Raw genomic sequence first — 16,285 nt, forward strand, 5'->3', positions numbered from 1 at the left:
GTTAGATGAATTCAGTATTTGGCAGAAAGGAAGGCACTAACACTTTACTAATAGCACTTTTGTAATAATAACATTTATTTGAAACCTTCACATTGATTCCTCTCCTGCTATCCTCTCTGCTTTAATGTGAAGGAGCCATCACTTATACTGGTAAGTTTACTATCGCTACCCATTCACCTCACCTGCCCCGTCCCTAACTGTGCCAAAGGACACAGGCCAACATTTCCTTTTCTCAGTATTCAAAGTCTTCTAGGACTCAAAGGAAACAAACAGAATAGAAAAATCTCCTAATACATACTTCCATATTCCTATTCCCACTCGGGGAAATGAAACGCTTATAGTAAACAGTAGCTCTTGGTGTAACCCAGCTAAAAAAACAACTTTTTAGAAAAAAAATTAGAAAGAATAAGGTCAATATCTTATGGGCTTCCCTGGTGGCTTAGACGGTAAAGCGTCTGTCTGCAATGCAGGAGACCCGGTTCGATCCCTGGGTTGGGAAGATCCCCTGGAGAAGGAAATGGCAGCCCACTCCAGTATTCTTGCCTGGAAAATCCCACGGACGGCAGAGCCTGGTAGGCTACTGTCTATGGGGTCACAAAGAGTTGGGCACAACTGAGTGACTTCACTTCACTTCAAGGTCAGTATCAGGAAGAATAAAAGTCATTAGCATATTTTAATATGCCCCTAACACTAATGACTGATCACATATCCTCTATTGCTTTGGCTGACGGAAAGTTTAAGACAGAATTATTCTTGAGGCTTATTCTTTTGCCGTTTCATGGTAAATATGCAAGCTGATTAACTCCTGGCTCTAGCTTCTTGTCCTATTCCTATATTTTTCTTAGTGTATTTTTTCTTAGTTATTGATAAGCAACTTTCTTTGATATGACCATACACATGTATGTGTATATATATATGTATATATATTTATGTGTAAAACTGATTTGAATAACTAAAAGTGCATTTTTTCTTAAACTTTTTTTAAAAAATACATTACCTGTTATGACATACATATACACATGCAAACATACATGAAAACTAGAGTCAGTCTTGGCTTTCTTCACAATAAATAAGAAACTCTTCCCCCTGTCTTCCATAGCAGAGGAAACTTTGAAGAAAAAAAAAAAGAGTACTACTTCTATGAGCTAGTTGTGTTTCATGTATGGATCTGTAACCACCATCTATTTGGGTGTGTAAGAAATACTGTTTACTTTCACTTAAATTAGAATCTGGGATTCCAGGAAATTTAAACTTTATTGTTTTTGGAAATTGCCTCTCTCTTCCTAGAGTTCTACATTCCAGGGATCTTATTCCTATTCTATTTAAAATAAATTCCTGAATATCCTCACAGAATGTTTTCTATACCTTGAAAAGGAAACTTAACTGTGAGCTTAAATTTATTTATATTCATAGCTATTCTTATCTCCTTTACTCCTGTCTATAAACACAAGGTGACCATCTTCCTGCTCAAGGCAAACCCTTCTACAGATTCTTAATTCCATCTCTTTTTAAATTTGGGGGGATGTTGTTCTAGAACAATTCTCTCTTGGCTCTTTCCAATGAGTCATAAACATGTTCAAATGTCTGCCATTTTTCAAAAATAAGAGACATAATCCTTAACCCACTTTCCTTTCTTCTTAGCTATAACATCTTTCTTATTCAGGTTTCTTCAAGGATCACTCAAACTGATAGTTCTTCTCTCCCTCAAGTCACTCTTGAACTTACAAAAAAATTGGCTTCTATACTTAATACTCTATTAAAACTACTCTTATAGATGTCAATAATGGCCACCTCGTTTCAAACAAAGGGGATACTTTTTGCTCATATCTTAACCATTTAGAAACATTTGACTTTTTAAAATTTTTTAAATTAAAATCTCCTTCCTTGGCTTCAGTGATATTGTTTTTAATTCTATTCTTACCTCACTGACCTCTTATTGTAAAAAGAAATTTAACATTCAGTTCAGTTCAGTTCAGTCACTCAGTCACGTCCGACTCTTTGGAGCCCATGAATTGCAGCACGCCAGGCCTCCCTGTCCATCACCATCTCCCGGAACTCACCCAAACTCACGTCCATCGAGTCGGTGATGCCATCCAGCCATCTCATCCTCTGTCGTTCCCTTCTCCTCCTGCCCCCAATCCCTCCCAGCATCACAGTCTTTTCCAATGAGTCAACTCTTCGCATGAAGTGGACAAAGTACTGGAGTTTCAGCTTTAGCATCATTCCTTCCAAGAACACCCAGGACTGATCTCCTTTAGAACAGATTGGTTGGATCTCCTTGCAGTCCAAGGGACTCTCAAGAGTCTTCTCCAACACCACAGTTCAAAACCATCAATTCTTCAATGCTCAGTTTTCTTCACACTCCAACTCTCACATCCATACACGACTATTGGAAAAACCATAGCCTTGGCTAGATGGACCTTTGTTGGCAAAGTAATGTCTCTGCTTTTGAATATGCTGTCTAGGTTGGTCATAACTTTCCTTCCAAGGAGTAAGCGTCTTTTAATTTCATGGCTGCAGTCACCATCTGCAGTGATTTTGGAGCCCCCCAAAATAAAGTGTGACACTGTTTCCACTGTTTCCCCGTCTATTTCCCATGAAGTGATGGGACCAGATGCCATGATCTTAGTTTTCTGAATTTAACATTGGTTGAACACTAATAATCAGCCAAACACTGTGTGAAGGGTTGCAAGTATTTAAAACTATTCTAGAAAATTCCCTGGTGGTCCAGTGGTTAGAACTCTGTGCTTTCACTGATGAGGGCATGGGTTTGATCCCTGGTCAGGGAACTAAGATCCTGCAAGCTGTGTGGCCTGGCCATAAAAAATAAAACAACACAAAACCTCTATGTGGTAGGTACTATAATTCTCATTTTATAAAATGAAAATGGTCTTGGAGAGGTTCATTTATAAAAGGTTACACAAGGCAGGGCTGTCTAACTGAAAATCTCTGTAGCTTTACCACATTATCAGCAATTAAAAAAAAAAGTAGCAGTGAGAGGGGTCTTTGTGAAGCTTATCTTTGAGCCAATAATTGTTAACTATTTAAAAGAGGTTATGTAGCTCTGTTAGATTCATGTAGATTTTAAAAAGTCTTTGAAAGATAAATGTTTAATTCACATAATTTTCAAAAATCTTTCAATAATCCTCTGCAATTCAGCAAAGAGAAGGAGTATCAAGGTTTGTTTTTCAGTAAGTAAGGTCAACTTATGCAAGATTAGCACATCACCCTCAGCATTCTTGGACACTGTCGCTTTAACGACAGAACACCTGCTGACCTACCTCATGGCAGGAGAGGGTGCCATAAAAACTCTCCCTATCAATGGGGTGAAAAGACTACATACCATACACAACAGCCAAGGTCTAAGCACAAACCACACAGTATTCATAAGTCTTCATAAAGGCTTCTGTTATTCTCCCAAGAAGTAACCCTAACTTAATGCAGCTAACTGAAGTGTGCATTTAAACTGGCAGCCTTCAAACCTGGATGCGCATGGGAATTTCTAAGGAGCTTTAAACACACCAAAGCAGAGTCTTACTCCAACAGACTCTGAAGTAATCAGTCAGGGATGGGATGGGGATCAGGATTTTTAGAGGCTCCTCAAGTGATCCTATTGCATAATTACAGCTGAGAATCCACTAGTGTAAAATATACAATTGTGTACTAAGTTGCTTCAGTTGTGCCTGACTCTTTGCGACCCTATGGACTGTAGCCTGCCAGGCTCCTCTGTCCATGGGGACTCTACAGGCAAGGATACTGGAGTGGTTTGCCATTTCCTCCTCCAGGGGATCTTCCCAACCAGGGATCGGACCGGCATCTCTTATGTCTCTTGCATTGGCAGGCAGGTTCTTTACCCCTAGCACCACCTGGGAGGAAAGACTGTTATATTCATGCTCTTAAAAAAAAAAATAAGGATTTGACATCTTCAACTACTACCAGGGTTCTGCTTGCCCACATACCTACTGATTCTAATTGCAAGCAAATGATTCCCCACGGTCAGTCATCAACCAAACATACTTGGAATTTGGTAACTGTCTTAGTTTCCTGAGCTGCTGTAACAAAGTACCCAAACTAGGGGGCTTAAAACAACAGAAATTTATTGTCTCACAGTTCTGGAGGCTACAAGTCCAAAATCACGGTTTCAGCTGGATTGTGTTTTCCATGAAGGCTGTAAGGGAGAACCCTCCTGGTGCCTCTTCTGGCTTTGGGCGTTTGCTCCAATCCTTGGTATTCATGTGCTTGTAGATATCTCACATCTCCCCAGGCACAAGGCTGTGTTTGCCCTGGGTCTTCACATAGTCTTCCCTTTATGCCTGTGTCTCTGTGGCTAACTTTCTACTTTTTATAAAAACTTCAGTCATATTGGGTTAGAGCCCATGCTAATGATCTCATTTTAACTTGATTAGCTCTGTTAAACACCTTGCTGCTGCTGCTGCTGCTAAGTCGCTCAGTTGTGTCCAACTCTATGTGACCCCATAGACGGCAGCCCAACAGGCTCTCCCATCCCTGGGATTCTCCAGGCAAGAACACTGGAGTGGGTTGCCATTTCCTCCTCCAATGCATGAAAGTGAAAAGTGAAAGTGAAGTCGCTCAGTTGTGTCTGATTCTTAGCGACCCCATGGACTGCAGCCTACCAGGCTCCTCCGTCCATGGGATTCTCCAGGCAAGAGTACTGGAGTGGGGTGCCATCGACTTCTCCGGTTAAACACCTTGCTGCTGCTGCTGCTGCTGCTGCTGCTGTCGCTTCGGTCGTGTCCAACTCTGTGCGACCCCGTAGATGGCAGCCCACCAGGCTCCCCCGTCCCCGGGATTCTCAAGGCAAGAACACTGGAGTGGGTTGCCATTTCCTCCTCCAATGCATGAAAGTGAAAAGTGAAAGTGAAGTCGCTCAGTCGTGTCCGACTCTGTGCAACCCCATGGACTGCAGCCTACCAGGCTCCTCTGTCCATGGGATTTTCCAGGCAAGAGTACTGGAGTGGGGTGCCATTGCCTTCTCCATTAAACACCTTATTTAGACCCAAATAAGAGCACATTCTGAGGCACTAGGGGTTAAGACTTCAATATATTTTTGTGAGGGACACAATTCAACCCATAACAATAACCACTTAGCATTTACATCAAATAACACTGTTTCAAAGCATGGATTCTTAACATGAAGATGGGAAAAAATTTTTATCTTTATTTTTCACTCTTCATGTAAATACAGTATTTCTTATGATTATGAACACAGGCAACAATCTTCAGTAGTATTATTAGTGGTTCTTGAGACTTTGTGTCCATAGAAACCATTGGTATTTTCAGGTCACATTTCAGTGTTTGCAGTCATCTTCAAAATATTATTTATAGTTATCACTACTTAGAAATTACAGTTTTTAACAGACTTGCTGTTAGTTATTTACTGTATTAGTGCATTAATATATCATGATGTAATACCTTCATAATTTTATTTCAATAAAACTGATTTTGATTTAATTGAATTTTATGCACTGAACGTTATCTTGAGAAGGGGATCAAAATTTTAAAAAAATCTTTCAATAACCTACAGCTCTAGTTAGTGAATTCTGCCATTTCATACTTGAGGATTTTTTAATCTTCATTAAGTATTTAAAAATATGCAGTGCCTTGTACATCATTTTCAAACCTTTTACAAAAAAAAACTATGATCCACCATGAAAATATATATTTTACATGTAGCTCAAGACACAATCCGGAGAAGGCAATGGCACCCCACTCCAGTACTCTTGCCTGGAAAATCCCATGGGTGGAGGAGCCTGGTGGGCTGCAATCCATGGGGTTGCTAAGAGTCGGACATGACTGAGTGACTTCACTTTCACTTTTCACTTTCGTGCACTGGAGAAGGAAATGGCAACCCACTCCAGTGTTCTTGCCTGGAGAATCCCAGGGACGGGGGAGCCTGGTGGGCTGCCATCTATGGGGTTGCACAGAGTCGGACAGGACTGAAGTGACTTAGCAGCAAGACACAATCGTCTCTCTCACACACAACACAAAACTGAAACAAAAATGTCACAAAACAATATTTACCCTTACTGCACTCTTGACATTTTCTATTCTATCTCTATTCATTAAAAAATGCCAGTGTGACCTACTGAATTAATCTGACAACTAATCTTGGAGCATAAATTAGTCTTAAAAATCCTTTAGTGGAGTTCTTTTAGAAACTTCTTATACTGTGATAGTTGAAAGGCTGTTATTACAGGTATTCATGTACTATTTTAAAAATATATGCCTTCATTTCAGAGGTGCCATTTAGATGAGCAAATAATTCAACAGCTAAGCAGGCTCCATTTAGACAACTGGTTTAGAGTTACATAAACTTTATAATTCCCATTTTATAATGGGAGGCTCAACTTAAACTTTACCAAATACCAGAAGGAAACAAGGTAGAATAATAAATATTTCATGCCTGAATCATTTTAAAATTACAAAAATGTCTTAAGTGTATGATGTTTAATTTCACTGAGGTATTTCCTCATTCACCACTATAAAATCGGGTAGAAACATTTTCCAAACTAACATTTATTTATGCCCAGGATAAAAAGAATTTTACCTGTAGTAAACTCGAAGTGTCTGGATTTCTTCTTCCAGTTTTTTGTACTGCTGAACTGCGGTTTCTCTGGCTTGTTGCATAGCTAACAACTTTGCCTGCAAGTAATTAACATTTTAAGAAATTTAATAGCAGTTTGGTACCTTTAAATACACTACTATAGTATGAATAGAAGTCTTTAATTTCTGGGAGTTTAAAAACCCATCAGTATTTTTAGTAGTGGTTCATAATTTCCCACAAAATAATTCGATTATATTAATAACAGAAATATTAAAGACATGAACATATTTAATTTACCAACTTCGCTCATTACTAAACTTCAATCTTATTCATCTGTATCATCAGATATATGCCTTTCTGCAATGTTTAACTTTACACACAGAATTCAGAATGTGGAACATGGGTTCAGAGCACTATCTAGAGTAGAGATAAGCACAATGGGTGTTTCACATATAAATTTTATGTGGCTCCACTGCCTGATCGCTAGATTTTCTTTTAACTTTATTAATAGAAACTCCGAAAATTCTAAATATGTTAAGCCATCTTTGATATTTAACATGAAAAAAACTGCACAAGACTACAACCTGATTTTTACAGATATGATTTAACCTCTTCAATTCCTTTTCTGCAGGGAAAAAAAAATCTCTAAAGGGAGAATGGCAGTAATTTTGAATGTTGGAGATATTTTACTCAAGGGTTGCTATTGTTCATCTTGGCTTATAATAATCAAATTTTAAAGAGTCTTAATCAGTTTTTCAATAGAGTTTAATAGTAATTTTAAAAGAATTGTACCTTCCAAACATCATTCCCAAAATTTCCAGCATAGTCAAAAAAAGTTATCAACCTGCCTTTTAAAGTATGGTACTGGTAAGTCAGACTTTAATTTTGCTTATTTAAAGCTTAATTTGCATGAAAAAGGCTGTCTTTTACTTTAAATGTGTTTGATAGATAACATGAAGCAAATTGTAATCATACATGTCACAAACTGCACTAACGGAAATAATTAAAAAGTAATCAAAAGTTGGAGGTTGAATGAAATTCATTAATTTTGCTGAACTCACATGATTTCACTGAAATTATTTTCCTGCATAAGAATGAAGTCATAAGATAAACCGTGAAATCTGATCATAGGAAAATTAATGAGTGTAATATAAACAAACATTAAACAGTGCCACTTTTCTATTTTAATAATGCAGAATTATAAAAAATAGCAGTTTAAATTTTTATATAAAAATTAAGCACCAAATTAATTAGCTATCTGCACTAGCAAATCCTAACAAAGAGTTACTTTTAATTAAATTTAAGATGTTCAAGTACTTGCTTTAACATGTCACATTCTAGAATTATGGATGAAATAGTCTCAAAAATTATTTTTAAAAAAGCATTTAAAGCTGGTTCTTGATGCCAATAATAACAGCTTTGCTAATTTTCAGTATACTATAAAATGTAATTGAAAGGGTAACTTGCATGACCGAATACCCACTGTGATTAATAAGAAACCAAAAAGAATTGCCCCCCAAATATTTCACATTCAACTTACAAAACATCAGATATCCTGTTGCATGTAATTTAAGAAATATCAACTATTTGACAGGTAATTGAGAATGTGATAAATAACAATGGGACAGTGTTAAGAACCTGAGATGATTATTTTTAAGCTTTTGTACCCGGTACTTCTGCAGAAAACCAAAAAACAAACCTAAACACAAAGCAAAAAACAAAACCAGCAATGTTGTAGCATGAAAAAGACATAACAAAGATTATGCCTAAGAAATTTTTGCAATGAAAATGGGATGTGAGAACTGTACTTAAATTCCCTTGCTTTGTGTAAAAATGAACATTTTATTCCTCTTCCTACACTCAGTTCACCATGAAGATTTGGTGTTGCTTCATGGTAACCCATTTGATTTATTACTTCCAAATGTCTGATCTTATATCTAGGCACTGGAGACTATGTTCAAAGCTATTATAAACCTTCTGGCCTTATAAGCTCCTTCCGCTACTTTATCAGATACACATTTATCTGGTCAACTTTTTTTAGGGGTGAGTAAATACCATTACCTTATGGCACAGTGATCCTGTTTGGCAGCTGGGATGAACTTCCTTTCCCACTACCTCAGGTACTCAATTATATGTGATCTAGAATTTTTAAAAAATATTTATTTATTTATTTAGTTGTGCCGGTCTTAGTTGCAGCACGCGGGATCTTTGACCTTCATTGCGACATGTGGGATCTTTTTTTTTTTTTAAGCTTTGGTACACAGGATGTTTTAGCTGTGGCACGCAAAAGCTAGTTGCAGCATATGGGATCCAGTTCCTGACCAGGGATTGAACCCAGATCCCCTGCACTGGGCATGTGCAGTCCCAGCCACTGGGCCACTGGAGGCGTCCTTATATGGTCTAGATTGTTCAAACAGAGTAGTCCATCCTGATAGCCCCAGAAGAAAACTGAACCTTGAAGACATCATTTGTATCCTGGTTCCCTGTACACCAGACAGATCCAGATTCATTTCTTGGACACATGAGTTTCTTCTTTTTTTGCACAGGCTCGTTTTGAGTTGGATTTATGGTATATGCAATGTAATGTCCCTGGTGGCTCAGAAGGTAAAGAATTTGCCTGCAAGCAGGAGACCTGGGTTCGATCCCTGGGTTGGGAAGATCCCCTGGAGAAGGGAATGGCTATCCACTCCAGTATTCTTGTCTGGAGAATTCCATGGACAGAGGAGCCTGGTGGGCTACAGTCCATGGGGTCACAAAGAGTATAAGCAATGTAAGAAAATTTAATTAATTTACATGTGCTGTTTATACCTATTGCATTTCCTAGTTTCATTATTGAAAGAAAACTGAGTGTTAGTCACTCAGTCGTGTTGATTCTTTCCATCACATTGCAAGTCAAAAATATATTTAATCTCAAAAACAATAAAAATTAGCAAACATTTTTCCTGTTTCTCTGCCATTATATTTCCCATATTTCTGGTAATTACTTGTCAATCTCCCACCCCCAATCTTCAAACTACAAATATTCTGAGATTTCAAGTTACCTGTTTGTTGTATATCCTTCTAGAAATATATATACAAACATATATATATATATATTTACAACCAAATAAATCTATTTACAATATTGATGGTATCTTTATACACTATTAAAAACTTTGTTTTAGGTTTAAAAGAAGTTTTGCTATTTCGCTTTCTATTAAAAAAGAAATCTTTTATCCTAACCCACGTGTCGCACTCACTAATCACATTTCCTTCCTTCCCTCCAACCCCAAAGTGAAATATTTCCATGAATTTGGGTTCATCATTTTCAAGAGTATTTTATACTTTTACAATATAGTTACGTACTTACAGATAATGTATGTGATTGTTTATACATTTCTAAACTTTATATAACTCTGGGAGATAGTAGAAGACAGTGAAGCCTGGCATGATACAGTCCATGGGGTCACAAAGAGTCAGACACAACTTAGTGAGTGAACAACACAATGACAAGCTTTATATAAATGATACTCTCTACATTCACAGACAATTGCTAATAATTACCTTCACACATGGTGAACATACACTTTAAAATATATTTTTGAGCAAAGCCTACAGTGAGTCAAAATTTCTAAGTATTGCTGGCTCTCCCTATCCACAGGTTCCATATATGCAGATACTGGAGGGCCAATTAAGGAACTTGAACACTGCAGATTTTGCTATCTGTGGGGCTCCTAGAACTAATCTCTTCTGGATAACAAGGGACGATTATATGGTCATAGATTTAGACAAACATTGTACAAAAGTATAACATCTTTTTTAAACTTACATTTTCAGGTGAAAATTTTATTGAAGTAAAACATTCATAACATATACAAATTATACATACATGAATTTTTTAGGTGGGCTTGTTGAGTTATAATTGAGGCAAAGTAAAAATTCACCCATTTTTTTGGTGTACAGTTGTATACATTGTCACAAGTTTATATAGTTATGTAATAACAATGACAATCAAGACACAGAATATTTTCATTATCCCAAAATGTTCCCTTGTGCAATAATGCAATCAATGTCCTTTCTTTACATGTAGTTCCTGGCAACCAGAGATGTGATTTTTATTTTTACTGCTATAGTCTTCCCATTTCTAGAACATCATATAAATATTATATAGTCGACAGACTTTTGAATTTGGCTTCTTTTACTTAATGCTTTTAAAGATTCATTCATATTATTACCCGGATTAGTAGTTCATTCCTTTGTATCACTGAGCAGTACTCCATTGCATGGATGTACTATAATCTGTATATTCATTCACCAGTTGATGGACAGTTGGATTGTTTCCAGTTTTTGGTAGTTTTAATAAAGCTGCTATAAACATTTGTTTATAGATAATTTTGTGGAAATATGCTTTCATTTCTCTTACTTAGGTAAACACCATGGAGTGGAATTGCTGGGTCCCATGATAAGTATGTGTGTTTATATACTTTAAAAGTTATGTACTCTATTAAGTTATATACATTATAAAGAAACTGCCAAACATGCTGCCTAAATTGATAAAACTTAAAAACATCTGTGCTTCAGCAAAGGAAACCATACGCAAAATGAAAATACAACCAACAGAATGGGAGAAAAGATTTGCAAACAATGTAACTGACAAAGGATTCATTTTCAAAATACACAAACAACTCATACAACTCAACAACAACAAAAAATCCCAAACAATTCAATCAAAAAATGGGCAGAAATAAATAGGCATTTCTCCAAAGAAGACATACAGATGATCAACAGGCATATGAAAAGATGCTCAACATCGCTAATTATCAGAGAAATGCAAATCAAAACCACAAAGAGGTATCACCACACATCAGTCAGATGGACCACCATTAAAAAGTCTACGAATAACAAATACTGGAGAGGGTGTGGAGAAAAGGGAATCCTCCTACACTGTTGGGAGGATAAACTGGTCCAACCATTATGGACAACAATATGGAGATTCCTCTAAAAACTAAAAATAGAGTTGACATATGATCCAGCAATCCTACTCCTGGGCATATACCCAGATAAAACTATAATTCAAAAAGACACACGTCCAAAGCAGCACTATTCACCATGGCCAAAACATGGAAACCTAAATGTCCATCAACAGATGAATAAAAAACAATGATGTGACACATACGTATAATACAATGCAATACTATTCAGTGATAAAACAGAACAAAATAATGCCATTTGTAGCAGCATGGATGGAACTAGAGATTATCACACTAAGTAAAGTAAATCAGAAAGAGAAAGACAAATACCATAATACCATATCGCTTATATGTGGAACCTGTAATGTGACATACACAAACTTATCTATGAAAGAGAAGCAGATTCACAGACATAGAAAACAGACTTGTGGTTGCCAAGATGGGGGCGTGTAGGGGAGGGACTGAGTGGGAGTTTGGGGTTTGCAGATGCAAACTATTAAATATACAGCATCAATAAACAACAAGGTCCTATTGTATAGCACAGAGAATTATATTCAATGTACTGAATATAAAAAAGATTGTGTTTGCGAGTGTGTGCGTGTGTATATATATCTATGAATCATTTTGCTACACAGCAGAATTTACCAGAACATTATAAATCAACTAGATTTCAATAAAAAACAAAACAAAACCATCTGTGGTTAACCACAATAGCAATGCCATTTGTTGAATGCCTTCTATGGGTTGGACATTGTACTGAGTATTGAAATGCCAGGCTGGATGAAGCACAAGCTGGAATCAAGATTACCAGGAGAAATATCAACAACCTCAGATATGCAGATGATACCACTCTGATGGAAGAAAGCAAAGAGGAACTAAAGAGCCTCTTGATGAAAGTCAAAGAGGAGAGTGAAAAACCTGGCTTAAAACTCAACATTCAAAAAACTAAGACCATGATATCTGGTCCCATTACTTCATGGCAAATAGATGGGGGAAAAGTGGAAACAGTGTCAGATTTCATTTTCTTGGGCTCCAAAATCACTGTAGACAGTGACTGTAGCCATGAAATTAAAAGATGCTTGCTCCTTGGAAGAAAAACTATTACAAACCTAGACAGCATATTAAAAAGCAGAGACATCACTTTGCTGACAAAGGTATATTCAAAGCTATGGTTTTTCCAGTAGTCAGGTACAGATGTAAGAGGTGGACCATAAAGAAGACTGAGTGCCAAACTGAGGCTTCTGAATTGTGGTTCTTGAGAAGATTCTCTTGAGAGTCCCTGGACTGCAAGAAGATCAAACCAGTCAATTCTAAAGGATATCGACCCTGAATATTCATTGTAAGGACTGATGCTGAAGCTGAAGCTGCAGTACTTTGGTCACCTGATGTGAAGAGCCGGCTCATTGGAAAAGACCCTGATGGTGGGAAAGATTGAGGGCAACAGAAGGGGGTAAAAGAAGATGAGATGTTTGGATGGCATCATTGACTCAATGGACATGAGTTTGAGCAAGCTCCAGGAGTGAGTGAAGGACAGGGAAACCTGGTGTGCTGCAGTTCATGGGGTCGCAAAGAGTCAGACATAACTTAGCGACTGAACAACAACTATATTCACACATCAGTGAGATAATTCCCAGTATCCCTATTTTACAGATGATTAAACTGAGGTCCATGAACATTAATCAACTTGTAAATGTAACAGAGCTAGTGACTGACAGAACTCAAGCACATATTCAAGCCTGTTTGAAACAAAATACATATTTCTCCCTTTAACCTCAACATACTAGCATTCTGGGCTGTGTGTGGGGTATCTTTTCTCTTTGTTTCCAGGTTTTAAAGTCATAACTGACATATAACATTATATTAATTTTAGGTGTACAACATCATGATTTTATATATATATATATACACATATATATACACACATGGTGGTGGTTTAGTCACTAAGTTGTGTCCGACTCTTGCGACCCCATGGACTGCAGCCCACCAGGCTCCTCTGCCCGTGGGATTCTCCAGGCAAGAATACTGGAGTGGGTTGCCATTTCCTTCTCCAGGGGATCTTTCCAACCCAGGAATCAAACCCGGGACTCCTGCACTGCAGGCAGATTTTTTTTACCAATTGAGCTATGAGGGAAGTCCTATATATACATACTGCAAAATAAATACCACAGTAAGTTAACATCCATCACCTCACATGATCACATTTTTTTTTCCTGTGATGAGAAGTTTTAAGATTTACTCTCCCAGCAACTTTCAAATACATAATACGGTATTGTTACTATTCTGTACATAAGTACTTCTCCAGAACTTATTTACCTTAAGTGAAAACATGTTGGTTAATTAATGTTGCTGCTAAGCAACTTCAGTCATGTCCAACTCTGTGTGACCCCATAGATGGCAGCCCACCAGGCTCCCCTGTCCCTGGGATTCTCAAGGCAAGAACACTGGAGTGGGTTGCCATTTCTTTCTCCAATGCATGAAAGTGAAAAGTGAAGTGAAGTCGCTCAGTCATGTCCGACTCTTCTCGACCCCATGGACTGCAGCCCACCAGGCTCCTCCGTCCATGGGATTTTCCAGGCAGGAGTACTGGAGTGGGGTGCCATTGCCTTCTCCATAATTAAAGTTAGGTTAACCTTAAAAGTATCTCATTAAACTGTATCTATCTTGAGCAATACCATCTAAACAAGACCACCATTTGTACTATTAATGCTACTCTTCAAAATCAACTACATTATTTCCTTAGAGTTTTATCTAGTAATGTAGAATCACAAAGAAAAGCCTACACTTTTCACATCAGTGAACACTATTTGTATGGATATTGTGGAGAAATGACTTTTATCTTACCTTAAAATCTTGTTATGTTTGGTTTTGAATGTGTTTTAAATAGTAATAGTCTGATACAGTTAAACCTTTCTTTGGTAGCTCCAAGATCATAAAATGGAAATCTCCATAAATGGAGAACAGAGGCATCTGATCTTATGTACGATATCTACTAAAGAAAGAAATATACAATACAAATCAAATCATAGAACCAAATCCTGAAAAGGATTTCAGAGGTAATATAGTCCTCTACTTTTATAGGTGAGGAAATTGTTGTTAACATTATACAATATGTTTAGAGAAACATTTGGGAACTGTTTAAAGTTTCATGGCTGGTTAGAAGTTTGAACTAGCATAAAACTATTCAGAAAATATTGCTTATTTTTAACAAGCAATTAATATATATGTTATCTGTTTTAATATAAGTATTTTACAGAGTAAGCACAAATATATGGACTGTGCTATGTTATTAAACACATCTGTAAGGTACCTAATTAGAGATTTTCAAACAATATGTCTGATTGCACAATTGCTCAAACGTAAATGAGCAATTTATGTTTGCTCATTTATATATGAGTATAACCATTCTAGTATTTGACTCTTTAAGCTCAGAAGCTTATTAAGAAGCTTGTAAAGAAACACTGCAAAAGGATATCTAAAAAATTAGAAGCTACTATATTAGAAAGATACAAATGACTGATTTTATTTTATTAATTTTTTTTTAATGACTGATTTTAATTATATCTCCCCTTGATAAGAAGACTGGGATTATAGCAGTATATTACTGGAGTGCATTGCTCTTTCAAAGGTTATTCCTCAGAGGTTATCTTTTGTCCTCATGTCAAATTTCTTGGGCCAAGCATCATCAGCATCTAGACTCAAAAGCAGTCGTAATGCACTGTCTAGTAATCTATGGTTTGAAATGGAAGCAGAAATAAAAATATATACAGGCAAAGAGTGATCTATGAGCAGTGAGAAGAAACCACAAAGCCGAGAAAGGAAGGGTAGAGAGAAGTATACCAGAAAGAGAGCACAGCACATTGAGTAAGAATAAACTTGGGATTCACTTGCTGTAATTAGTGCTATGAATGAGTAAGTTACAGCCTGTGAACCTCTATTTTCTTTTTGGTAAAATAAGCATAATACCACATCTCACAGGATTATGATACAATGATAAAATAAATTCCCATACAATATAGCCATATCAAGGTGAATAAATATATAAACTGTGCAATAACAACTGTTGAACTTTTGATGTGAAGTTACTGTGGAAAGAACTATGTCCGTAAGGAATAGCATTGTATAAAGTAACAGGTCAATAAGGTGAGAAGGAACTGGGCTTAAAGTACAAGTTCAAGCCATGTGGCCATCAAGAGAATGGTTGTTAAGAACTACAGTTCTTAAACGTTTTAAAAATGTGAACTGTAAAGATTGTATTGCAACTATTCAATTATTGTTGGAGAGTGAAAGCCGCCACAGACAATACAAACGAACAAGCATGGCTGTATTTTTTTGTATTGTTTTTATTATTTTTTTTTTTTTTACTTTACAATATTGTATTGGTTTTGCCATACATTAACATGAATCTGCCATCGGTGTACATGTGTTCCCCATCCTGAATCCCCCTCCCACCTCCCTCCCCATCCCATGCCTCTGGGTCATCCCAGTGCACCAGCCCCGAGCACCCTGTATCATGCATCGAACCTGGACTGGCAATTTGTTTCACATATGATAATTTACATGTTTCAATGAGCATGGCTGTATTAAAAAAAAATCTCTATTTACAAAAAAAAAAGGAGCCTGTCCAAAGGCCATTGTTTGCCAACTATGTATCTGGAAAGCCAGATACATAGAATCTAAAATATTTATTGGTCTTTATAAGCTATTGGCTAATGCTGTCAGATACCTGGGGAAATGAAGAAAGAAAATGTTGCCCTGTCTAGACGAACATGTT

General features: G+C 36.9%; 1 protein-coding gene across 41 annotated transcripts in view; it reads right to left on the minus strand.

The window, feature by feature from the left end:
- Positions 1-16,285, minus strand: part of MIPOL1 (mirror-image polydactyly 1) — a 360,677-nt gene that overhangs the window by 121,215 nt on the left and 223,177 nt on the right. For 36 of the 41 annotated variants that reach the window (XR_015149709.1, XR_015149711.1, XR_015149713.1 and 33 more), the window contains one exon: positions 6,569-6,663. Coding sequence is in view for 36 of the 41 variants with exons in the window: in XM_086363479.1 (XP_086219605.1) it covers positions 6,569-6,663 (95 nt within the window). In the remaining 5 variants the exon portion in view is untranslated. Of the gene's footprint in view, positions 1-835; positions 6,011-6,568; positions 6,664-16,285 lie in introns of those variants that run through there. The other 5 variants (XM_086363495.1, XM_086363504.1, XM_086363499.1 and 2 more) reach the window with 2 other exon arrangements.

This window comes from Bos grunniens, chromosome 21 (assembly GCF_055505025.1).
Source record: "Bos grunniens cultivar Pamir isolate PY7600 chromosome 21, Bosgru_T2T1.0, whole genome shotgun sequence".
Taxonomy (NCBI): Eukaryota; Metazoa; Chordata; class Mammalia; order Artiodactyla; family Bovidae; genus Bos; species Bos grunniens.